Genomic DNA, 25,575 nt, shown 5'->3' on the forward strand with positions numbered 1-25,575 from the left:
TAATTTTCCCCTTTCTTTTCTTTGTTTTTTTTTTTTTTTTCCACCTTCCTTCTTTCATTTGTCCTGGTTCTAACAGCCTCCAGATACAAGCACAGTAACTTGGTGAAAACAAAGGAGAGAACATTAAGGTTACACATGATTAGTGCATTATTAGTACATCCATTTTCTGAGTCCTAGAGTCAAAGAATATTATGTTCAGGGCGTTCCACAGTGAGCAGAAACAATAGCCTGCAGGATAGATAACATTGTCTTTCATTTTTCGGATCAGGACAAAGAGGGTCAGGAATTTTGAGCCTGAAAGACTCATAATAACCTGTCAGGTTTTATAATTCCGGTGTTCCAGGAGAAGGTCAGAACTGTTAAATGATTTGTAAAATCCATCTGCACTCACTTGCTCGCTCCAGGTGGAACCAGGACTTGAGCAAAGGTCCCCGGATCCCCTGTTCTTTGCTCCTCTCCCTCCACACCCACAGCCTCAAGCAATTGCAGGTACACATCATCCACTCTCCCTTACTCAGGAGAGACTTCCGAGGAAGATTGTGTTTGCATTTTACAGATTCCAATTCACCATCTGAAAATGCTGAGGTGGTCAACTTTTATCACTTCCACATTTCCCAGAAATGTTTAACCTTAAGTTACAAAAATCTAGGCGATAAAAGAGAGTGTTATCTGGCAAGTCCATTCCACCCCCAGCAGTTATTAATTTCAGAGCTCATCTGAATTCCTTCCTTGTGGTGTATGCTTGAGAGAGGAGCAGACAGCTCTTTGCTGGGTCAGGTTTCGACTTCTCATCTGTTGGTACCAATACCAGATTCTTCTTTGCAATCAATTTTGAGATTTCCCCTAAATGCAGCTTGGTGTCTGAAGATACGTACAAGTGCCTCTGATCTTCAGTCTCTGCAGGTTTTCACAACCCCCCTCTTAGCAAAGCATCACCTGCTCTGAGCTTTGCTGTTGGAAACATCTTCTGGTTGAACGCAACTCTCTCGTGTCATACTTACCAGCATGGAGGTGAAGAACTTTGCAGTTTGGGATTATGTTGTATTTGCAGCCCTTTTTATTGTTTCCTCTGGAATTGGGGTTTTCTTTGCCATTAAGGAGAGAAAAAAGGCAACTTCTCGGGAGTTCCTGGTAGGGGGAAGACAAATGAGCTTTGGCCCAGTAGCCTTGTCTCTGACAGCAAGCTTCATGTCTGCTGTCACTGTCCTGGGGACCCCTTCTGATGTGTACCGCTTTGGGGCCTCCTTCATACTCTTCTTCATTGCGTATACGCTTGTCATCATCTTCACATCAGAGCTCTTTCTGCCCGTGTTCTACAGATCTGGCATCACCAGCACTTATGAGGTAAGAGAATTGCTCTTTTCTCTATTCCAGCAGGACTGGCTGTTTTCTGCCCACTTGCCCATTTTTTCGCTGATTTTCCAGGGTAATTACAGAATGTGGAAAAGGCAATAAAATGTGAATGGAAAAAAAAATGCTTGATGTTTCATTGAAGATACACCTGCTTTCCATCAGTGGAATGGAAATAAGGATGTCAGCCCCACAGGGATCTTTCCAGGACTGGATGAGAACCTGCATACAAACCCCCAATGCACTGCATAGTGCATGAGATGTTCTCAATAAAAGAATTAATTTTATTTTTATTATTATTAGTGTCACTATTCTGAAAAGCAAGCAGAAGAAATGCCCTAGTTTTTTTAGCTGAGAAAACTGAGATACAGATAAATGACTTACTTCTGATTAAACAGTGGATAAAGATTATTGAAAACATATTTTGTCTATACCCATTTATAGTGGCCTTTCCATCAGACAATAGAGCTTAGCATTTTAATATAATTATTATTAAACTCTGGAGAAATGGTAATATTTTTGAAAAATAAGAAATATTTTAGTAGGAAGTAATTGCTAAATAATACAAACATGGGAATTATTTTAATAAGAGTGGTGTTTGGCTTTGCAAGAATCCTCAATAAAATTATCACATTCAAAATTGAATTTATAAGTTGAATGTTTAAGTGTGGTCACTAATAAATTTCTATGAAAAATATATTTATTTTCATTATCCAGTATCATCCCCACTAAGTCAGAACAGAAGACTCATAACATACCTATTTTCTTTTACTTCTGTAAGCAAAGTGAATATAAAATATTAATCTTGGGGCCACCACTGTGGCACAGCAAGTTAAGTCACTGCTTTCTACACTGGCACCCATACAGGACTGGCCATTCTCATCCCAGCTCTATGCTAATGCACCAGAGAAGGCAGCAGAGGATAATGTTGGTACTTGGGCCACTGTCACTCACAAGGGAGACCTGGAGGGAGTTCTTGGCTCCCAGATTTTGTGTCCAAATGGGGCATGAACTAGCAAATGGAAAATTCTCTCTCTCTCTCTCTCTCTCTCATTCTGCCTTTCAAATAAATAAATAAATAAAAATTAATAATAAATCTTTAAAGTTTATTTTTCTAGTTTTCAAAAGCCATTAAGGAAATTGAACATATTCTAGAAAGTCTCAAAACTTGTGAATCCTTAGGTAACCATAATACAAATATTCAAAATCAGCTACTTCCATACCCCTCCCCTAACAATAAAAGAAAGTAATCTGGATTGCACCATATAGTTTCTACTACCTGGGATATAGATTCAAGAGAAAATGACCAAATTTATACTTGACTGTAAAAATGAACACAAATCACATTGCCCATTAATTACCTCTGAAAATATGAATTTGTTATAGGCTCTTTCATTCAACTACAAAGAAGTTTGAAAAGTATTGCTGAGTTTCTTTTTTAAATGAAATAATTCATTCAATAAAATAATTGCCAAGGTAGATATTTAGCACAATGGTTAAGATTCTGCTTGTTATTACCACATCCCTTATAGGAATGCCTGGTTCAAATCTAGGCTTCACTTATGATCCAGTTTCTTGCCAGTGGGCACCTAGGGAAGGCATCAGGAGATGCCTCAAATAATTCTGGCTCTGCCACCCATGTGGGAGACCCAGACTGAGTTCTTAGCACCTGATTTCAGCCTGAGCTAGCCCTGACTGTTGCAGATATTTAAAGAGAAAGAGTGAATCAGCTGATGGAAGATTCTCTTTCTCTCCCTCTTTCTCTCTTTGTCTCACTCTTTTGTCTCTACATCTTCCAAATAAAATGAAAATGAGCGAATTTATGAAAAAATAAGGCTTAAGCAATTGGTAGAGAGATAAAATGAGATAACATTTGTAATCAGAGAATACATTTCATTTCTAACTCTGTTGCTTACCAACAGTATCACTTGTGTGAAAGTTGTCCCAGTACCCACATGGAAAATAGTAACTCCCTTCTTTAGATTTAGTATAGTGTGAAAGAACCTGTTAAACTGTAAAACTACCCAGATACAGAATATAATTGTTGTGACTATCCATTTATTCAATAAATACTCATTAAGTACATAATATGGTCTATGTCTCCCTTTTAGACCCTGGCAGTAAAACAATGAATGAAGCCTACATCCTTGTGGAGTTCACTTTATAGCAGAAAAGAGAATCATTAATTGTATGTTGTGCAAGATAATTATATCACAAATGTATATATGTTTAACCATGTGCTTAGTACTGCTCTAATAATGTAGTATAAATAACTCATTTGGCTTTAACAATATTTTATATGGTTATTATTTCTATTATTATCATCCCCATTTAACAGACTAGAAAAGTGAAGCACATAAATTGAATTAACTTAGTGTTACACAGATAGAAAAGGGAATTCTTTTTAAACCCAGGCAGCCTAACTTTAGAGAACACAGGCTGAATCATTATGCTATCTTTTCCTATAAGACAATAGAAAAAGAAAAGCAAAAAATACATGGAAAAGATAAAGAATGCCGGTGCAGGAGTGGGGAACATTTTTTCTTCCAGAGCCTGTTTGGATGTGTATAACATCATTCATTTGCAGGCCATACAAAATTATCAACTTAAAAGTAGCCCACCATAGATTTATTGAATTTTGAGTCCCAACTTCAGTCACCTTGGCAGGACCAAACCAAATGATACCATGGGCCTCATAGGGCCCATGGGCTGGATGTTCTTCACATTTGATCCGTTCTGCATAGAGCATGTTCATGTGAAGCTGCAATGGTAATAGGGCATTTAATAGGAGACAAGGAGAAAGCAAGTGACTGCACAAGAGAACTGAAGGAGTGACAAAGGCAAGGGTCCTAAAAGGGGAGTATGATTGTATATTTGAAGCGATAAAGAAATCGGCCAACTTGGAGAAGAGTGAGAAAAAGGGACAGTAGTGAAAGATGGCATCAAAGAGGTGGGAGGGCTCAGATACACAGAGGAACACTCCTCACCGGTGTGATGCCCCACAGAGGAAGCACTTTGGATATCTGTGGGGTCACTTGGTTGGCACACTGATGGGAGGGAAGGCCATCCTTGGGCTTTAGGGAGTGGTGGCAGAGATACCAAGTACTGTGTAATGTACTCATATAAGATGCACATACACATTGAGTACATATATCATGCACTGCAGGATATTTTAATGTTGTAATGCTCAAAAACTATTGCAAAAATAAATGAGCTGCATTTGAACAAACAGTTATATTTAAGTTAAATGAAAAAAAAGTCTTGAAATAATTCACCAATTTATTAACTCTGGATAATCTGTCAATTCCATACAAGTTACTTAAAATATACTTAGCTGTAACTGGTTTTAGTAAAGTGGTTCAGTTACTGCAAAACAATTAAGCTAATAACAAATATATAACTGAGAACACGAGTCTCCTTTTGAATTATTAAATTGGCACAGATGTAAGAAATATAGAGACTTTACTGACTTTAGTTATTTTAAAAATATTTATTATTGTTGTCATTTACATATTATTAAAATTAACTAACCTAATAATAACACCTCCAAAAAAAAGACATGAAAAAATTGTGATAAAAACTAAGATCTGTGGCCAGTGCTGTGGTGTAGTGTGTTCAGCCTCTGCCTGCAGTACTGGCATCCTATATGGGTGCTGGTTCATATCCAGGCTGCTCCTCCTCAGATCCAGTTCCCTGCTAATGGCCTGGGAGAGCAATGCAAGATGGCCCAATTGCTTGGGCCCCTGTACCCACATGGGAGACCTGGGGAAGCTCTTGGCTCCTGGCTTCAGACTGGCTCAATTCTAGCCTTTGTGGCCATTTGGGGGTTGAGCCAGTGGATGGAAGACCTCGCTCCCTGTCTCTTCCTCTGTATGTGGCCCTGTCTCTCAAATAAATAAATAAATCTTTAAAAAAAATAAAAAAGCTAAGATCAAAGATTCTGTAAAGTACATATGAGATTATTTTGAGACTGCCTCTTGTTTTATACAGATTAAAAGTATAGTGTTAGAGTTAAAAGCATGCACTCTAGACTCAGCTCTACTTGGGTTTCAATACCAACTCTGCCACGTAGTTACTGCATGACCTGGGGAAATTGTTTAAATTCTCTGTACCTGGTTTACACATATATAAAATAGTGATACTAAAGAAATCTATTTCAAAGGAAGAGTAAATGAGGTATTACATACAAATGCTTTTCACAAATTCTGCAAATAATAAATGCTAGGGAAGAGTTGTACATAATTAATGGTGCTATTACTGTTCTATAACTTGTACAACTCAATCTCTCCATAGTTTACTGAATTTCTGTTTCTTTGTTCATCCTCTCTTCTCTCTTTCTTCTTATAGGATCTTTTCAAGTTTAAAAACAAACAAACAAACAAAAACACTGGGTCTTCCACATGGGTGCAAATGGAATTTGTTTTCCGTTGTAGGCTGATTTGTGATTTCCCTTGACCACTAGAATGTGGCAAAACTAAATTATGTGAGGTTGAAGCCCAGGCATCATGAGGCCTGAGTTTTGCCTTTCTTTTCTTGGAATGCTGCCCTGATAGTGCTATGTCAGGAAACTAAAATAGTTGGTCTAGCTTCTGGAGCATGAGTGGACACATATGTAAGAGACAGGAGGAACACTAGCTGATAGCCAACACCAGCCTCCAGACAGGCAAGTGAGACCATCTTCTACTTTCTTGCTTGGTTGATCTTCCAGTTGATTGCATACACATGAGAGTTCTGGTGAAATAAGTGCAGGAAACCATCCCCACCAAAATAATAAATCCTTGATTTTTGGGGTGGATGTTATACAGCAATAGTCAATGAATTTAAATGTGTTGAAATGTAGTGGGATTTAAAGATCAAGTTACACCATCTGTGCTACTTTATTACTACCCTGTCCTATGTCAAAGTATAAGGAACTGTTCTCACCCTGACGTTATAAATTAGGTTTAGCTCATTTATAGTATCATACATTTTCGTTATCTACTTGAACAGTTTATAATTAACCTCATCATATTATCTTTACTGAAAGTTATTTTCTTCTTATCAAAGACTAATAAATCCAGTCTGTTTGTGTTTACCCTTAGCACTAGTTTATAGACAGCTGTCTCATTTTATTGAACGTCTAAGACTTTTGAACTATTTCCCTTTCTTCAAAGTTTTTCATGATGAGAATGCACAAACCACTACTTCAGTAAGTTCTTTTGTAAAACAGTTTTCTTTTAGTTCTTACTTAAATTAGAGTTGTGGTTTTGTAGGAATTATATTTAAATTTTGAAAATTAGATGTTTTAAATATAAAATATTATTAAATATTACTTCAGTCTAGTAAATGATGTTAGAAAAATTTTTTCTTGTAAACTAGGAATTAAGTCTACTAGGGTCTGAACCAATGTTAAGAGTCCATTGAGGACATTGTAAGGACTGGCATTTACGTAGGTGATTTGAGTTATTAAAGTGTTTGGGTATAGGACGTACATGATATAATTTGTATTTTGAGTGTATTGTACTTACTGAATGTGTAGAATAATTGTCAATTACTGAATGCTGATGCAGAGAGTATAACTGAGAACCTGCTGCCTTAATTTGGGCAAGATAGATGGTAGGAATGGCAACAGAGGACAGAATGCAATGGCCTGGGAAAGCGGTAGAAGATGGCCCAACGCCTGGGTCCCTGCACCCGCATGGGAGACCTGGAAGAAGCTGCTGCCTCCAGGTTTCTGATCGGCTCAGCTTCAGCAGTTGTGGACATTTGGGGAATGAACCAGACAATGGGAAATTTCTCTCTCTGTCTCTGCCTCTCTGTAACTCTGCCTTCCAAATAAGTAAATAAATCTTTAAAAGTGGGGGTTAGCAGAATTCTGAATTGGACATAGGGAGAAAGAGAGAGGAGTAAAGACTGGCTTCATGCTCTTTGGGTTTGGAGCAATGTAAAAAGTAAAGTTGACATTTTCTGAGATGGAAGAAAGTGTGGTAAGTTCGAAATTCTGAAAATAATCAACTATAGTGGTCATAATTGCACTCCTGTCATTTAAAATATTTATCTATGTATTTGAAAGTTTGAGTTACAGAGAGAGAGAGAGAGAGAGAGAGAGAGAGAGAGAGAAAGCCTTCCATCTGCTGGTTCACTCCCTAAATGGCTGCAACGGCCTGAGCTGGGCTGATCAGAAGCCAGGAGCTTCTTCCTGGTCTCCCACACTGGTGTATCTTCTACTTCTTCCTCAGGTGCATTACTAGGGAGCTAAACTGGAAGTGGAGCAGCCGGGACTTGAACTGGTGCTCATATGGGATGCCGGCATTTCAAGCAGCAGCTGTACCTGCTACACCACAGCACCAGCCTCTCCTGGCATTTTTTTAAAGCAGACATGAAGTCTACAACTTTCCTATTGAGTTCTCTCTTTATTTTTCACTGTAATAATAGCTGATGTATACCTCAAATATCACTGCTGAATGAATGAGTGACTTTATTAAAAGAAGTAAGTTTCATGCATGAGAAACCAGAGGCTTAGATCACAGGCTGAGATATCAGCACATCTGTAACTAGAGCTCAAGGAGTCTGACTTCTAATCCACGGCTTTTCTTACATGTCTTTCCCCAATACTGTCTTCTCAGTTTACTTGAATTAGTTGGGTGAAACTAAACAGATATAAAACCATTGAATTTTCCTACATCCCAACAGCAGTCACCCCCTAGCTTTTCAGTTTTCAGGACAAACTTCAACTTTGTTTTCCCAGACTTCATGTGCACATACCCAGTTTCCAAAGGAAAGACCATGTACTTGTCACTCTGTTACATCTCTCTATTCCTGTTGCCAATATTTGTATCTGTTATCTATTGCTGTGTACCACATCACCCCCAAAATATATTTCTCAAGACAGCAATTTTATGTTTTCACAGTTCTTCAGATCATCAATTTAGCTTGGCTGAACTGATTCGGAGGCAGCAGCAGTGCTCAAGTTCTGTGTCCCTGGCACCCATGTGGGAAACCCAAATTGAATACTAGGCCCCTAGCTTTGTCCTGGCCAAGTTCTGGCTGCCATGGGCATTTGGAGAATCAACAAGTGAAGGAAAGATTTCTCTCTCTTTCCCTCTCTCTCTCTCCTTCTCTCTCTCTCTCTGAAATAAAATAATAATAATAATAATAATTTTAGAAATATTGCTGCAGTGAGATGTGTCAGCTTGCTGACACGACCTCTTTCCTATCCTGTAAAGAATCCTGTAAAGAACTCATAAGTCAGTAAAGTCATTAAAGTTATTCTACTGGTCTCACCAGGGGCCATTTTTGTGACTGCCATCAGGTGGTGTGTGGGCTAGGAGCTTGCTGGTCTGGGGGAACTCACACAAGACAGTTAGTGTTTGTCTCCACTTAGGCTACCCTAGGTTCTTTACAGGATAGGAAAGAGGTTGTGTCAGCAAGCTGACACATATCACTGCAGCAACATTTCTAAAATTATGATTTATTTTATTTCAGAGAGAGAGAGAGAGAAGGAGACAGAGAGAGAGAGAGAGAAATCTTTCCTTCACTTGTTGATTCTCCAAACACCCATGGCAGCCAGAACTCAGCCAGGACAAAGCTAGGAGCTTAGTATTCAATTTGGGTCTCCCACATGGGTGTCAGAGACTCAGAACTTGAGCACTGCTGCTGCCTCTGAATCAGAAATGTAGCTAAGACTCTAACCAGAGCTCTCCAATATGGGATGTGTAGCTAAGACTCTAACCAGAGCTCTCCAATATGGGATGTGTAGCTAAGACTCTAACCAGAGCTCTCCAATATGGGATGTGTAGCTAAGACTCTAACCCGAGCTCTTCAATATGGGATGCTGGCCTCACAAGCAGCATTTTGATTGCTGCTGCTATAAAGCCCACTTTCAGAATCCTTTCATTTTTTTCTGTACATTAGATGGATACATTGTATAATCCTCAAATAAGATAGCTGAGATTTCCATTTCCTTAAATTTATTTCTAACAGTTGTTAAAGATATATGCCTCTTGGATACTGGGTACAATGCAAGATTCCAATACATTTATGAATATACAATGTGCACTAGTCAAATCAAGACAACTTATATCTCCAGTTCTTCATTTGAGGCTTCTGAGTGCCTCCTTTTTGGGTATTCATAAATATATTATAGATTATTGTGAGCTATAATCTACCCATTTTCCATAAAACACCAGAAATTATTCCTTTCATGAAACTATATGTGATACTTGTTATCTAACCTCAATCTCTCCCCTCCCACCCCCTGCTTTTCTCTTCTCAGTTTCTAGTAATCATTATTCTATATTCATATTGACTTTGATTTGTTAGCTTCCGTATATGGGATAAACATTTTGAAAGTCTTCTGCTGCATCACATTTGCTAGAAATATCTCTGCCCTAAATTGCATTCCTGCAGAGAGGCAGATCCTGATAGAAGGATGTGAATGGAAGTCATTCCAGAGGGAAATGAGTCCATTGAGCACTGGTAGGCCATTGAAAGTGAAACATGGAAGGAAATGAAGACAACAAAAACAAAAATATGGGATTTTTGCACATATTATCACTATGAGCAATTTTGGTTCAATCCCATGAGGGTCTCTAAAGACAGTATAGATTATGTCTCGGGATTATTCTCTCCAAAAGGTATAGATGATAGCATTTTTTTGGCTTAACCCTCAGTAAAGTGATGGCTGAATAGCAGCGATGTGCCCCAAGCACTTCTGACTTGCCTTGTGAAAAGGTCAAGAAAAAGTACTCAAGCCATCACATTTAGGTACATTTAGGTGCCATCAACCTATACTGGAACAGTGAATGCAAATAAACTATGGGCATTGCACTCAACAGTAACTACGACCGTTACAAAAATCCTACTATATCCCTATGCTTGACATCACCATAACCAGGCGCCATAGTGCAGTAGGTTAATCCTCCACCTGCAGCACCGGCATCCCATATGGGTGCCGGTTCTAGTACTGCCTGCTCCTTTTCCAATCCAGCTCTCTGCTGTGGCCAGGGAAAATAGTAGATGTCCCACGTCCTTGGGCCCCTGCACCTATGTAGGAGACTCGGACCAGCGCAGTTCCAGCCATTGCAGTAAATTGGGGAGTGAAACAGGGGATGGAAGACCTCTCTTTCTAACTCTCCTCTCTCTGTGTAACTCTGACTTTCAAATAAATAAATAAATCTTTTTTTTTTTTAAAAAGCATGATTTGTTACAGTATTCATGGGTACCTAGTATAGTGAGATAAATCCAATACTAGACTATAAGCCAGCAGCTAATAATCATGAGATAGCTTAGCACAAGAGCTATAGGAGAGCCAGCGCCATGGCTCAATAGGCTAATCCTCCGCCTTGCGGCGCCAGCACACCGGGTTCTAGTCCCGGTCGGGGCGCCGGATTCTGTCACGGTTGCCCCTCTTCCAGGCCAGCTCTCTGCTATGGCCCGGGAAAGCAGTGGAGGATGGCCCAAGTGCTTGGGCCCTGCACCCGCATAGGAGACCAGGATAAGCACCTGGCTCCTGGCTTCGGATCAGCGTGATGTGCCGGCCACAGCGCGCTGGCCATGGTGGCCATTGGAGGGTGAACCAACAGCAAAAGGAAGACCTTTCTCTCTGTCTCTCTTTCTCAGTGTCCACTCTGCCTGTCAAAAAAAAAAAAAAAAAAAAAAAAAGCTATAGGAACTCAGAGGAGATGTCAGTTGGGATAGGTATGACAATTGAGCCATACTTCAGTGACTAGAAATTGGTGACATTTAGTGAAAAAGGCTCCCACATTGAGTCCTATCTAAATAAAGGAAAGCTCAGTCAAATACAAAACGTTTGTTGAACAGTGAACAGTCATTTTATGTGGAGAATATATTATGTTTGTGGTATGATTTAAGATAGATTGATTGTGAGTCAGACAATAGAATGTTTGAATTATCAAGCTTCGAATGTGCATTTGATTTTGTCAACAGTAGAGAATCATTGAAGATTTTGAGAAGAGAAATGGCATGATCTATGTGCATTAAGTGAATCAGCGTGTCAAGTAAGTGTTGATGGAATGAGTGGGCAAAGATTGGTGTTATAAAAATCAAATAGGAGGTTACAGCAGTAATCTAGTGAAGAAATGGAAGTTTGAGCCAAATTAGGGGCAGTGGAAATAACTAGTAAAACAAACAGTTTCACTAGATCCATTAGAAAGAACCCTCGGCAGAAAGTTAGAAGATACAGATTTTATTCAAGCAACCAATTTATCTTTTCTGATCATCATCACAAGAAGTGTGAACATGAATTGAGTTTTAATATATGTTTGACTTTTAACAATCCATATATTTTTCTGCTTTCCAGGATATTAAACACAAAATCACACCTTAAACTCAAAGCACTAGACTCAAAGGAATACCAAGAAAATGAAGGCTGCCAGCTCTTTTCTAAAACATGCTGACTTTCATGTGTTTCTTTTCCCTCTAGTATTTACAACTACGATTCAACAAGCCAGTTCGCTATGCAGCAACAGTCATTTACATAATCCAGACGGTAAGAAATAATGGCTGATTCCATTGTGGAAACTGGGTTTGCAAAATACAATTTTGCTTATTGGGGGTACGATTATTTGAAAGGCAGACATAATACTAACAAGAAATTACTTCCTTCAGAGGATAGCACTTTCAAGACATGTGACTGGTGAGAGTTGTACATATTGTGTAGAATCTGTAAATCTGGACCAATGATAAAAATAATGTACATTGTAGACTACCAGAAAAAAAATTATTAAAATGATTTCCTCTATTTAATCTAGGTAAGTTATTTATATATGGGATGGTCTAATAATTGATTTTTTCCTTTACATGTCTGCTTTGCTTAAAGTCTTTTCTAAAAAAGATTTAGTTATTTATTTTGATAGTCAGAGCTAAATAGAGACAGGAGATCAAGAGAGATCTTCCACCTGCTGTTTCACTCCCGAGATGGCCATAATGGCTATAACTGGGCCAGATCAAAGCCAGGAGTTAAGAGCTTCATTTGGGTCTCCCATGTGGCTGGCAGGGGCCCCGGCACTTGGACCATGTTCCCCAGTCTATTAACAGGGAGCTGGATCAGAAGCAGAGAAGCCAATACTCAGACTGGCACCAATACGAGATGTCAGCATCTTAAGTGGCAGCTTTAACCACTATACCACAGTGCTGGCCCCTGATGAAAATTTTTTAAAAACTAAATCCTAAAAAATACTCATATTTTCCCTTTTTTAAAAAAAGATTTATTTTTATTTATTTGAAGACAGAGTTACAGAGAGAGGTAGAAACAGAGAGAGAGGTTTTCCATCTGCTGTTTTACTCCCCAGATGGCCACAACAGCTGGAGCTGCACTGATCTGAAGCCAGGAGCCAGGAGCCAGAAGCCAGGAAACTCCTCTGGGTCTCCCATGTGGATACAGTGGCCCAAGGACGTGGGCCATTTTCTACTGCTTTCCCAGGCCATAGCAGAGAGCTGGATTGGAAGAGGAGCAGCTGGGACTAGAACCGGCGCCCATATGGGATGCCGACACATCAGGCCAGGGCTTTAACCTGCCGCGCCACAACATCAATCCCCATATTGTCCTCTTACAGGCAGCTTTTCCACTTGATTGGCTTTGCAGGGGACCTCATACGTACCATGCTTTGTACATTGTACTTTCTGCTTCTTGCATTCTTTATTTAGTGGAGCATTTAGCTTGTGATTCTAAAGTAAGTTGAAAAAAAAAAATGTTACCGCCTAAATTAAAAGAAAAATAAGAATGGAAGGAGGATGGAGGGTGGGAAGGAAGGAAGTAAAATGGGAAATGTCATTATGTTCTTAAAATTGTATATATGAAATACATGAAATCTGTTCTGTTTATGTAAATAAATGAATAAATAAATAAATTTCTTTTAAGAATGAAATAAATAAAGTGGGGATGGAATGCATTTCCATCAGTGCAATGGTTACAACTCTATGAGTTGGAAGATGTATTGATTATGTAGCTCACTCACATTGTTAGTCTTTCTTCCACAGTACTTTTTCTAACTTTTTACTTTAAAATATATATAAAGGAGGGGGTGCCTCACGTGGGTAATCTTCCGCCTGCGGCACCAGCATCCCATATGGGCATTGAGTTCTAGTCCCAATTGCTCCTCTTCCAGTCCAGCTCTCTGCTGTGGCCCGGGAAGGTAGTGGAGGATGGCCCAAGTACTTGGGCCCCTGCACCCACATGGGAGACCAGGAGGAGACACCTGACTCCTGGCTTCAGACCAGTGTATCTCCTGCCATAGTGGCCATTTGTGGGATGAACCAATGGAATGAAGACCATTCTCTGTCTCTCTCTCTCTTGCTTTCTAACTCTATCTGTCAAAAAAATAAAGAGTTGTTAATCAACTCTTATATATATATATATATATATAATATATATATAAAGGAAACAAATTTTGTGTATTTAATATATACACAGTTTTGAGAACATAATGATAATTCCTACCATGCATTTCTTCCCTCCCTCATTCCTACCCTTCCTACTCTTTATTTCCTAATTTCTTCCAATTTTTAAAATGACATTCTTTGAATATAATAATCACAAACTTAAACATCCACTAAATAAAGAATTCAACAAATAGTAGCTAGAAAAACCATGGTTCCTCAGGAGTATAAAAAAGGGCTATAAACAATAATCAAATTTCAAGATGTCATTTTCATTCATAAACTTTACAATTTTTTACATTATGTGTTAGCTACCACAAATCAAGGAAAACATCTGATATTTGTCTATTTGAACTAGCTTTGTTCACTAAGCATAATGATCTCCAGCTGCATCCATTTAATTGAAAATGACAGGATATCAATCTTTTTTATAGTTGACTAGTATTTCATCACACCCAACCCTCCATATATAAATAAATAAATATATATACATATATCACATATTTTTTATGCAGGCATCAATTGATCGACTTCTGGGTTGATTCCATGTCTTAGCCTTGTGAGTTGAGCATCTGTAAACATGGAGGTACAGACAACTTTCATATGCTGATTTCATTTTGTTTCGATAATTTACCAGGAGTGGAATACCTGGTTCATATGATAGATCTGTTTTCAGATTTCTGAAGAATCTCCATATTATTTTCAATAAACGCTGAGCTACTTTACATTCCTACTAACAGTATATTAGGGTACTTTAATTTTCTTTCAAATTTTAAAATGACTTTTTTATATTTACTTTAATAATCACAAGCTTAAACAACCACATGCTAGCATTTGCTCTATTTTGAGTTTTGGATGATAGCCATTCTAACTTATGTGAGGTGAAACCTCACTGGTTTTTATTTGCATTCCCCTGATAGCTAGTGATTCTGAGCATCTTTTCATGTTCCTGTTGGCCATTTGTAGTTCATCCTTTGAAAAACACATGTTCATATCTTTTGCCCTTTTCTTTTTTTTAACTTTTATTTAATGAATATAAATTTCCAAAGTACAGCTTATGGATTACAATGGCTCCCCCTCCCATAACGTCCCTCCCACCTGCAACCCTCCCCTTTCCCGCTCCCTCTCCCCTTCCATTCACATCAAGATTCATTTTCAATTCTCTTTATATATAGAAGATCAGTTTAGTGTATATTAAGTAAAGATTTCAACAGTTTGCACCCACATAGAAACACAAAGTGAAAAATACTGTTTGAGTACTAGTTAGAGCATTAAGTCACAATGTACAGCACATTAAGGACAGAGATCCTACATGAGGAGTAAGTGCACAGTGACTCCTGTTGTTGACTTAACAAATTGACACTCTTGTTTATAGCATCAGTAATCACCCTAGGCTCCTGTCATGAGTTGCCAAGGCTATGGAAGCCTTTTGAGTTCACCGACTCTGATCATATTTAGACAAGGTCGTATTCAAAGTGGAAGTTCTCGCCTCCCTTCAGAGAAAGGTACCTCCTTCTTTGATGACCTGTTCTTTCCACTGGGATCTCACTTGCAGAGATCTTTCATTTAGGTGTGTTTTTTTTTTTTTTTTTTTTTTTTTTTTTTTTTTTTTTTTTTTTTTTTTTTTCCAGAGTGTCTTGGCTTTCCATTGCTGAAATACTCTCATGGGCCTTCAGCTGGATCTGCATGCCTTAAGGGCTGATTCTGAGGCCAGAGTGTTGTTTAGGCCATCTGCCATTCTATGAGTCTGCTGTGTATCTCGCTTCCCATGTTGGATCATTCTCTCCCTTTTTTTATTCTGTCAGTTAGTATTTTCAGACACTAGTCTTATTTATGTGATCCCTTTTTGCCCTTTTCTTAACTGTATTGCTTGTTTTGTTGTTGAGTTTCTTGAGCACTTGATAGATCTTGAATATTATTCCTTTATCAAATGTAGAGTTTGCAAATATTTTCTCCCATCTTGTTTGTTGCCTGTTTATTTTGTTCAGTGTTTCCTTTACTGTGCAGAAGATTCTTAGTTTGATGTAATCCCATTTGTCCATTTTTGCTTTTATTGCCTGTGATTCTGGGGTCTTATCCAAGAAGTTTTTACCTATTCCAATGTCTTACAGTGTTTCACCTATGTTTTATTTTAGTAATTTTATGGTTTCGAATCTTAGAATTGTATCCCTGATCCATTGTGAGCTGATTTTTGTATAGGGTGTATGGGAGGGATCTTGTTTCATACTTCTGAATGTAGAGAACCAATTTTCCCAGTACCATTATTCCAAGAGATTTTTCTTTCTCCAGGAGTGATTTTAGTTCATTTTTCAAAGATTAGTTGGTTGTCAATGTGTGAATTAACTTCTGGGTTCTCTAGTGTGATCTATTGTTTGACATGTTTGTTTTTATGTCAGTACCAAACTGTTTGGATTACAACTTTCATGTAATATGTCTTGAAATCTGGTATTGTGATGCCCCCACCTTTATTTTATTGCTTAGCATTGTCTTAGCTAATTGGGGTCTCATGATTTTGTATGAATTTTAGAGTCAGTTTTTCTAGGTCTTAAAAGAACATATTCGCATTTTAACTGGAATCTCATTTATTTGGATAGTATGGACATTTTGATGATATCCTTTCAATCCATGACATGGAAGATCATTCATTTTTGTGTGTTTTTTTCTATTTATTCTTTTAAAGTTCTGTAATTTTCTTTTTTTAAAAGCTTTATTTATTTATTTACTTATTTGAAAGTTAGAATTACAAACAGAGAGAAGGAGAGGCAGAGAGAGAGGAGAGGCAGAGAGAGAGAGAGAGAGAGGTCTTCCATCTACTGGTTCACTCCCCAGTTGGCCACAATGGCTGGAGCTGCACCAATCTGAAGCCAAGAGTTTCTTCTGGATGTCCTACATGGGTGCAGGGGCCCAAGGAATTGGTCCATCTTCTGCTTTCCCAGTCCATAGCAAAGAGCTGGATCGGAAGTGGAGCAGCTGGGACTTGAACCAGCACCCATATGGGATGCCGGCACCGCAGGCAGCAGCTTTACCCACTACACCTCTGTGCTGTCTTCATCTGTGATTTTCATTTTAAAAGTCTTTCACGTCCTTAGTTAATTTTATTCTAATGTATTTAAATTTTGTAATTACCTTTGCAAATGGGAATAATATTTACAAGTTCTTTCTCATCCATGGCAATGCTTGTGTATGCAAAGGGTATTAATTTTTGTTTGTTGATTTTATATCCTGGAACTTTGCCAAACTCTCTGTGAGTTCCAATAGTCTCTTAGTGGAATCTTTTTGGTTCTCCTATATATAGGATCTTGTCTTCTGCAAACAAGGATAATTTGACTTCCTTTTTTTTCCATTTGCATCAATTTGATTTCTTGTTCTTATCGAATGGCTCTAGCTATAACTCCCATAATTATATTGAGTAGTTATGGTTATAGTGGGCATTCTTATGTGGTTTTGGATCTTAGTGGAAATGTTTCCAGTTTTTCCTCATTAAAATATAATGCTGACTGTGGCTTTTCATATATTGCCTTAATTGTGTTGCAGTACATTCCATTTATACCCAAATTGCTTAAGGTTTTTATCATAAAAAGTTGCTGTTTTTTGTCAAATGCTTTCTCTGCATCTGTTGAGATTATCATTTGGTTTTTATTCTTCAATTTGTTAATGTTATGTATAACATTTATTGATTTGTGTATGTTGAACAATCCCTGTATATTAAGATAAATTTTGCTGGGTCCAGGTGAATGATCTTTCTGATATGTTGTTGGATTCAATTAGCTAGTTTCTTATTGAGATTTTTAGATCTATATCCATTAGGTATGTTGGTCTATAGTTCTCTTCCTTATGTCTTCTGATTTTGGATTTAAGGTGATGCTGGACTCATAGAAAGATTTGGAAGGATTCCATCCTTTTCAGTTGTTTTGAATTCTTTGCAAAAAAAAATTGTAATTAGTTCTTCCATAAAAGTTTGGAAAAAATTAGCATAAAAGCCACACGATCCTAGACTTTTCTTTGTTCGGAGAGTCTTTATTACTGATTCAATCTCCATCTTGTGTTGATTGGTCTATTAAAGTTTTCTATGTCTCTATGACAGTTATGGAAAATTGTAAATATTCAGAAATCTATGTTTTCTAGATTTTCCAGTTGGCATATCACTAATTGTAGTTATTCCTGACAATTATTTTTATCACTGTGGCATCCAGTGTAACATCACTTTTTATCTCTGATTTTATTCATTTTAACATTCTGCCTTTTTTTTTGGTTAGTTTAGGCAACGATGTTTTAATTTTTTTTTTAAATCAAATTTTCTTTTTTTTTAACTTTTATTGAATTAATATAAATTTCCCAAGTACAACTTTTGGATTACAGTGGCATTTTCTCCCCCATAACCTCCATCCCACCCACAACCCTCCAATCTCCCACTCCCTCTCCCATCCCATTCACATAAAGATTCATTTTCAATTATTTTTATATACAGAAGATCAATTTAGTATATATTAAGTAAAGATTTCAACAGTTTGCACCCACACAGAAACACAAAGTTTAAAGTACTGTTGAGTACTAGTTATACCACTAATTCACATAGTACAACACATTAAGGACAGAGATCCTACTTGGGGAGTAAGTGCACAGTAACTCCTGTTGTTAACTCAACAATTGCCACTCTTGCTTATGGCGTCAGTAATCACCTGAAGCCCTTGTCATGAGTTGCCAAGGCTGTGGAAGCCTCTGGAGTTCACCAACTCCGATCTTATTTAAACAAGGTCACAGTCAAAGTGGAAGTTCTCTCCTCCCTTCAGAGAAAGGTACCTCCTTCTTTGATGTCCCATTCTTTCCACTGGGATCTCACTCACAGAGATCTTTCATTTAGGTTATTTAACTGAAAAGTGATCCCTGTTAAAAAATCAAATTTTTATTTCATTGATCTTTTGTATCTTTTTTTGGTTTTAATTTTGTTTGTTTTTTTTATTATTGCTTTCCTCCTACTACTTTTGTGTTCAGTTTTTTCTTATTTTTCTAGGTCCTTAAGGTGCATTGTCATCAATTATTGATGCCTTTTCAATTCCTTTATATAGGCATCAATTTCTGTAGTCTTCCCTCATAATACTACTTTTGCTGTATCCCATAAATTTTGATATGTTGTGTTGTTATCTTCATTCATTTCTAGGAATTTTTGGTTGCCCATCTGATTTCCTCTATGACCCAGTGTTTGCTCAGGAGCCTACTGTTCAGTCTCCATGTGTTTGCATATTTTCTAGAGTTTCTTAAGCTGTTAATTTTGGGCTTCATTGAATTGTGGTCAGAAAACCATGAGTAGTATGATTTCAATTTTTTTGAATTTGTTGAGATTTGCTTTATAGCTAAGCATATGTTCTGTGCTAGAACTGAGGAAAAGAGTATGTATTCTGTAGCTGTGGGTTGAAATATTCTGGCGATATCAATTAGGCTCCTTTGGTCAATAGTATAGATTAGCTCTGTTGTTTCTTTGCTGATTTCTTATCTAGTGGATCTGTTGATCGAAGAAAGGGTGTGTTGAAGTTCCTTTTATTATTGTATTGGGTCCTAATGTCTCTCTTTAGATCCATCCATTAACATTTGTTTTGAATAGCCAGATATCCCATTATTGGATGCTCAAACATTGACCATGATCACATCTTCCTTTTTAATAGATCATTTAATCATTACATAATGACCTTATTTGAGTCTTTTAACAGTTTCTGTGTTTAAGAATATTTTGTCCGATATTAGGATGACTTATGCTTGTTTTTGCTTTCGCTTCCAGTGAATCTTTGTGTATCTTTGCTGGTGAGATATGTTTCTTGTAGGCAGCAAATAGATGGGTTTTGTTTTTTAATCCATTCTTTGTTGGTAAGGTGTGTTTCTTGTAGTTTCTTACAGCCCATCTGTATCTTTTAATTGGAAAATTTAAGCCATTTACATTCAAGTAAATTGATAAGTAAAAACTTGGTGCTACCATTTTTTCCATATATATTCCTATTGTTTGTTTTGGATTTTTTTTGCATTTTTGCTTGAAGAATTTTCTGCCTCCATATTCTTTCATGATCCTGATTATCTTTGTTTCTGTGTGTAGAAAATCCTTTAGTATCATTTGTAAGGTTAGATGAGTGGTGATAAACTCTTTAAATTTCTACTTGTTTTTTTTAATTTCACTTTTTTTCTATATGGGAGCTTTGCTAGATACAATATTATGAGTTGATAGTTTTATTTCTTTCTGTACTTGGACTATGTCTCCCCATTCTTTTGTAGCCTATAGAGTTTCTGATGAGAAATCAACTGTTGATCTATTTAGAAATACTTTTACAGTAACTTGGTATTTCACTCATGCACATTTTAGGATCTTTTCTTATTTTTTACTTCTGAAAATTTGACTCTAATATGTCATGGTGAAGCTCTTTTCCGATCATGTCTATTCGGAGTTCTGTGCGCTTCTTGAACTTGGATGTTTCTATATTTCTCCAAATTAGCTAACGTTCCTGCTATTTCACTGAATAGCTCTTCTAATCCATTCTCTCTTTCCACACTTTCTGGAACTCTTGAGATACATGTGTTTGATTGTTTGCTTGTATCCCAAAATTTCAAACACTATTTTCAGTTTTTCTAATTTTTTCTTCCTGTTTTGGTCTGAGATATTTTCTAAGATTTGTCTTCTAGAACAGATATTCTTTCTTTTGCCTCAATGAATATGTTGTTAAGTCTTAGTCTTTTTACTTACTTTTATTTTATGTATTTAATTTTTCATTTCTAATATTTCAGTTTGATTTCTCTTCAATAACTCTATCTTCCAGCAGAATTTCTCATCTGTGTCATGTATTAATTTCTTTAACTCATGTATTTGCTTCTCTGTATTCTTGAGTAATCTTATGAGCATTTTTAAAATTTCTTTTCCGATATTTCATAAATCTCTTCATCTTCACATTCTAATATTGAAATGTTTTGTGTTCATTTTGGGGAGTTACATTGTCTTTCTTGTTCAAGTTTCTTATATTTCTACAATTAGCTTTAGGCATTTGTGGAAACACTTGTTGGTTTTTTCACCTCTGAGTGCTTTTATCTTTGAAATATGCTTCTGGCCAGTGCCGTGGTTCACTAGGCTAATCCTCTGCCTTGCGGCGCCGGCACACCAGCTTCTAGTCCCGGTCGGGGCACCGGATTCTGTCCCGGTTGCCCCTCTTCCAGGCCAGCTCTCTGCTGTGGCCAAGGAGTGCAGTGGAGGATGGCCCAAGTGCTTGGGCCCTGCACCCCATGGGAGACCAGGATAAGTACCTGGCTCCTGCCATCAGATCAGCGTGGTGCGCTGGCTGCAGCGCACCAGCCGTGGCGGCCATTGGAGGGTGAACCAATGGCAAAGGAATTCCTTTGTCTCTGTCTCACTGTCCACTCTGCCTGTCAAAAAAAAAAAAAATTTAAAAAAAGAAATATGCCTCTGTGGCTTAATTATCTTCTCTTTTCATGGATATCCAGAGACATGTGCTCAGTGGGGTCATGGAATTCTGGCCAGTGCTTAAGGGTGGGATAAGTGTTCACCACGTTGGATGTGGTAGATCTCTATATCATCAGCAGGGATAAGGTATGATTGCATTGGTTGATGTTATCACAACCTCACCCCTCTCTGCCAAGGTGAATCAACTGTCCTGGGTAAGCTCTTAGTGGCCACACACCACCCACACAGGAGCATGAACCACATAAGGATCTGCACACTCCTCAGGGTGAGTGTAGAACCATCTGTGATTATCTACCGCAGGCACTCAGGGAACTCTGATCTCTGAATCCAAACACAGTGACTTTCCAAAGACACAGCCACACCCCACATCCTGTCACACAGTCACAGCAGTCACAGGGAGCATGGAATCTCTGCTCCACAAGCCTCATCCATCCATGAAGAGAACTTCGGCATTCCCAAAGCCAACTGCCTGCCCAGTTGAAGTTAGTTGATGCTGTGCCTTGAAAAATTGAATCAGGTACCTTGATAGAGTATGGCGAAGGCAGCACTTCACAGGCCTAGGTTTTAACCCCATCCCTCCTAACCCTTCAGGCCAGATTCAAAGTCAGGGAGGATTATGGATTTATCCCTTCTGTAAAAACCCCATGTCAAGCATGGGCAGTAGCAGCCCCTACTAGTCTTATTAAGCCAATGTTGCCTTTCTGCTAGTCGTGGGGTGCCTTTTTTGGGGAGAGAAAGAAGCAATGTGCTCTCTCTTCATAAGATTAGAAGGGCACTCTGCCATCATTTAGTGTTTCAGGTCAGACTGAAAGGCATTGGGGAATGTGAGGCTCTCCATCAGGCAATATCACAGTGTCACAGGCTGCCACAGGTTCCTATCACTTCTTTGCATGAAGGAGTCCACTATACCCACTGGCTGTATTAGTTGCAGGTGGTATCTCACTCACTGCTGGGTGATTGGACCTTCCCTGGTGCTCCAAGGCATCTCTCTTCTTTCTGTAGAATTTCTGTGGCAAACTTCTTTGCAACTCTCCCCTAGGATTTCAGTTCCTCTCCTTTTCTTGTGTTATCTTCCTGTGGCCAAAATCAGCACATTTTCCCCATTCAGACATCTTATGTCTTACACAGTACCCCTTTATAAAGAATCTGACAGGGCCAACGCTTTGGCTTAGCAGGTAAATCAGTGCAGTTGTCCCATATAGGTGCCAGTGCAAGTCCCAGCTGCTCCACTTCCCATCCAGCTGTCTGCTATGGCCTGGGAAAGCAATGGAAGATGACCCAAGTCCTGTGCCCCTGCACCCATGTAGGACACCCAGAAGAAGCTCCTGGCTCCTGGCTTCGGATCAGCACAGGTCTGGCCATTGTGGCCATCTGGGTAGTGAATAAGCAGGTGGAAGACCTCTCTCTCTCTCTCTCTCTCTCTCTCTCTGCCTATGAGACTCTGTAACTCTGCCATTCAAATAAATAAATAAATCTTTAAAAATATTTTGTCTGTCTCCTCTCTAAATTCTATGTTTAACAAACTGCTAAAATGTACTTTTCCTTAGTAAAACATCTCATGAAGTCAGCAGACAGCTCATTGTGATGTGCACACGAAGAGTGGATAGAGGAAGGAACACTTAAAAACAACCAAAGCTACTTTTGTGTTACTTAGGAATATACGAAATATAACCACAAAAATGTACATCAGCTTTGGAAATCTTACCATTCTCCTCAATTTAATGCTTCCATCATCTCTACAAATTCCCTCCATGTGGTACAAAGAATAAGTGATAAGAATATAATTATAAAATGCATGGATGGCATGCTATATTATATCAGTTATTTTCTTTGTAGAGGAGTTGGCATATTTCTTTCTGGTTAATTACAGTAAATGATCAAAATTAGAGTGGGTGGGAGTGAAATGTTTGGTGAACTAGTTTCAGGACATCTTTAAGGTTCATAACAGACTTGCTGGGCAGGTTTTTTTCCCAGTCACTTTTCTCCTGGTTCACCTGATTCTTGTTTCTCCACCAGATTCTCTACACTGGAGTGGTTGTGTATGCTCCTGCCCTGGCACTCAATCAAGGTGAGTGATCAACATTCCCGTGAGCATATTTTTATACACGAATTCTCACTTGGGAGAAACATACATAAAATAACTTACTGGAAAGATGTCCTTGTGATCAGGCTGCTCTGAAGCTCTGTAGAAGTTACTAAAGAAAAGTTCTAAATTGCATATTGAAAATAACGTAAACAATTAATGGTGTTGTTTTATCTCATGGAGTTCTAAACTAAACATAGTCATATTTAGTTATATTGATTTTTGTTTGGAGAATTTAATTTTTGTTTTTAAAGTCATGATAATGGCATGATAATGATGGCAGATTTGTTAGTGGATATGTACAATCACTAAGTTCTGCTGTAATATATAGTTCTTTCTCAGTCGTTTCATGAAGTGGATCTTCTGAGTATAAGAGGAAAAGGTGATTGTAATAATTATGTTAAGGTTTCTGGTTGATCGTCTCAAGAGAATAGAACCCTAAGAAAAAAAAAGAGCAAAAGTCAGATTAAATTTCATGTTACCCATCTTATTGAAAGTTTTCAGTATTCAATTTAATTTATCTCTGTGTTTATATTGAGAAATATTGATTAACGGTCAGCATTTTGGTTGTCTCAGAGTACTAAGACTAACTTTGTTAATGAAAAAAAATATGGACCAAAGATTGGAAGCTACAGAACCTGAGGTGGAAGACTTTTATTGAAGATTGCATTAGATATTTATATAGTGCCTTGGGGCATGAAAAATTAATAAAATACTCTTTCTTATAGATGAGAAAATTTAATGAGGGAACTCTAATATTCTTTTGTCTACATAGAACACTGACAAATATATGGTGACTTTTTTCTCTCATAAAACATGTTATTTTACTTTCTTCTGAGAAATGTCTCATTATTTTTTTCCTTTCATAGTGACTGGGTTTGATCTCTGGGGTTCTGTGTTTGCAACAGGAATTGTCTGTACATTCTACTGTACTCTGGTATGTATATAGCTATGAAAAAATATTTACAACTACTACCTAATATGGGGTAGGGCAAACCTCCAAAAACAGTGTATCTAATTATGGAATACATTGTTAATCTAAAATTAAATGGGAATGTTGGCTTAACTGTCACAGTTTCTTGTGAAAAATGTGTTGTTTATTTAAGCTCTTTTCAGTATAAAAAATTAGGAGAATTTGGTCTCTGAGCTCATTCAAGAAAGCCATGCCTAAAAAGAAATGCTCCTTGATTAGGTAATATGTGAACCTATGTAAATTCTGAGAAAAAATAGTTCGTTAACAGTGGCTCTAAACCATGGCATCATTTGTACTTTACTGTCAACTAATACAGAAATAACAAAAAAAGCATAAGTGAAGAAGGATGGCTGGTATTTTATAAACTTGATGATTCTACAATTTATTTTTTGTCTCTTATGGAAAACCCAGATTATATTTAACATTTGGCTTTGTTGATGTTTGGTTTTAATCAAAAAATCTGGGTGTGTTGGCAACATGCTTTGCTACAATTAGCTTGGTCTGAAATTCATTAAGTTCCTATTGTTTGCCTATGCCTATAACTGGAATCTTTATTAATGTATTATGAGTCATTGGGCCATGTGCTGGCTGTAATTAACCAGTAAGAAATATCCCGGCTGGCGCCCTGGCTCACTAGGCTAATCCTCTGCCTGCGGTGCTGGCACCCCGGGTTCTAGTCCCGGTTGGGGCACTGGATTCTGTCCTGGTTGCTCCTCTTCCAGTCCAGCTCTCTGCTGTGGCCCGGGAGTGCAGTGGAGGATGGCCCAAGTCCTTGGGCCCTGCACCCGCCTGGGAGACCAGGAGAAACACCTGGCTCCTGCCTTGGGATCAGCGCGGTGCGCCGGCCGCGGTGCGCAGGCCGCAGTGCGCCAGCCGCAGCGGCCATTGGGGTTGAACCAACGGGAAAGGAAGACCTTTCTCTCTCTCTCTTACTGTCCACTCTGCCTGTCAAAAAAAAAAAAAAAAAAAAAAAAAAAAAAAAGGAATATGCCAACTCCGCTACAAAGAAAATAATTGATATAATATATCATGTCATCCATGCATTTTACAATTATATGCTTATCACTTATTTGTAGCACATATCATGATAATGTACAATTTCATAATGCCCTTAGCTCTCTTTTTTATATGTGAAAATTCTATAATTTCTTTACCCTTAAATTTTATCTTCATTTGTTTCCCCCTTCCACTCTTATCACCACTGTTCTGTACCAGAAACCTTCTCTCATCTATATTACCTTTCTCCTCTGACCATTAATGACAGATTAGTTGCTCAGATTACTTGCTCATGCTGACTATGACAACTTTTTAATACATTCCTGGGTTTGTAAGAGATAC

At 38.0% G+C, this 25,575-nt stretch overlaps 1 protein-coding gene across 1 annotated transcript in view; it reads left to right on the top strand.

The window, feature by feature from the left end:
* The first annotated feature begins 650 nt into the window (after window positions 1-650).
* Window positions 651-25,575, top strand: part of SLC5A12 (solute carrier family 5 member 12) — a 63,471-nt gene continuing 38,546 nt past the window's right edge. The window contains exons 1-4 of the mRNA XM_002709020.6: window positions 651-1,344; window positions 11,774-11,839; window positions 23,198-23,249; window positions 24,134-24,201. Coding sequence (XP_002709066.1) covers window positions 1,006-1,344; window positions 11,774-11,839; window positions 23,198-23,249; window positions 24,134-24,201 — 525 coding nt within the window. The 5' untranslated portion in view covers window positions 651-1,005. The remainder of the gene's footprint in view (window positions 1,345-11,773; window positions 11,840-23,197; window positions 23,250-24,133; window positions 24,202-25,575) is intronic.

The sequence above is a fragment of the Oryctolagus cuniculus genome, chromosome 1 (genome assembly GCF_051225735.1).
Source record: "Oryctolagus cuniculus isolate XC-2025 breed Fujian yellow rabbit chromosome 1, ASM5122573v1, whole genome shotgun sequence".
Classification (NCBI taxonomy): domain Eukaryota; kingdom Metazoa; phylum Chordata; class Mammalia; order Lagomorpha; family Leporidae; genus Oryctolagus; species Oryctolagus cuniculus.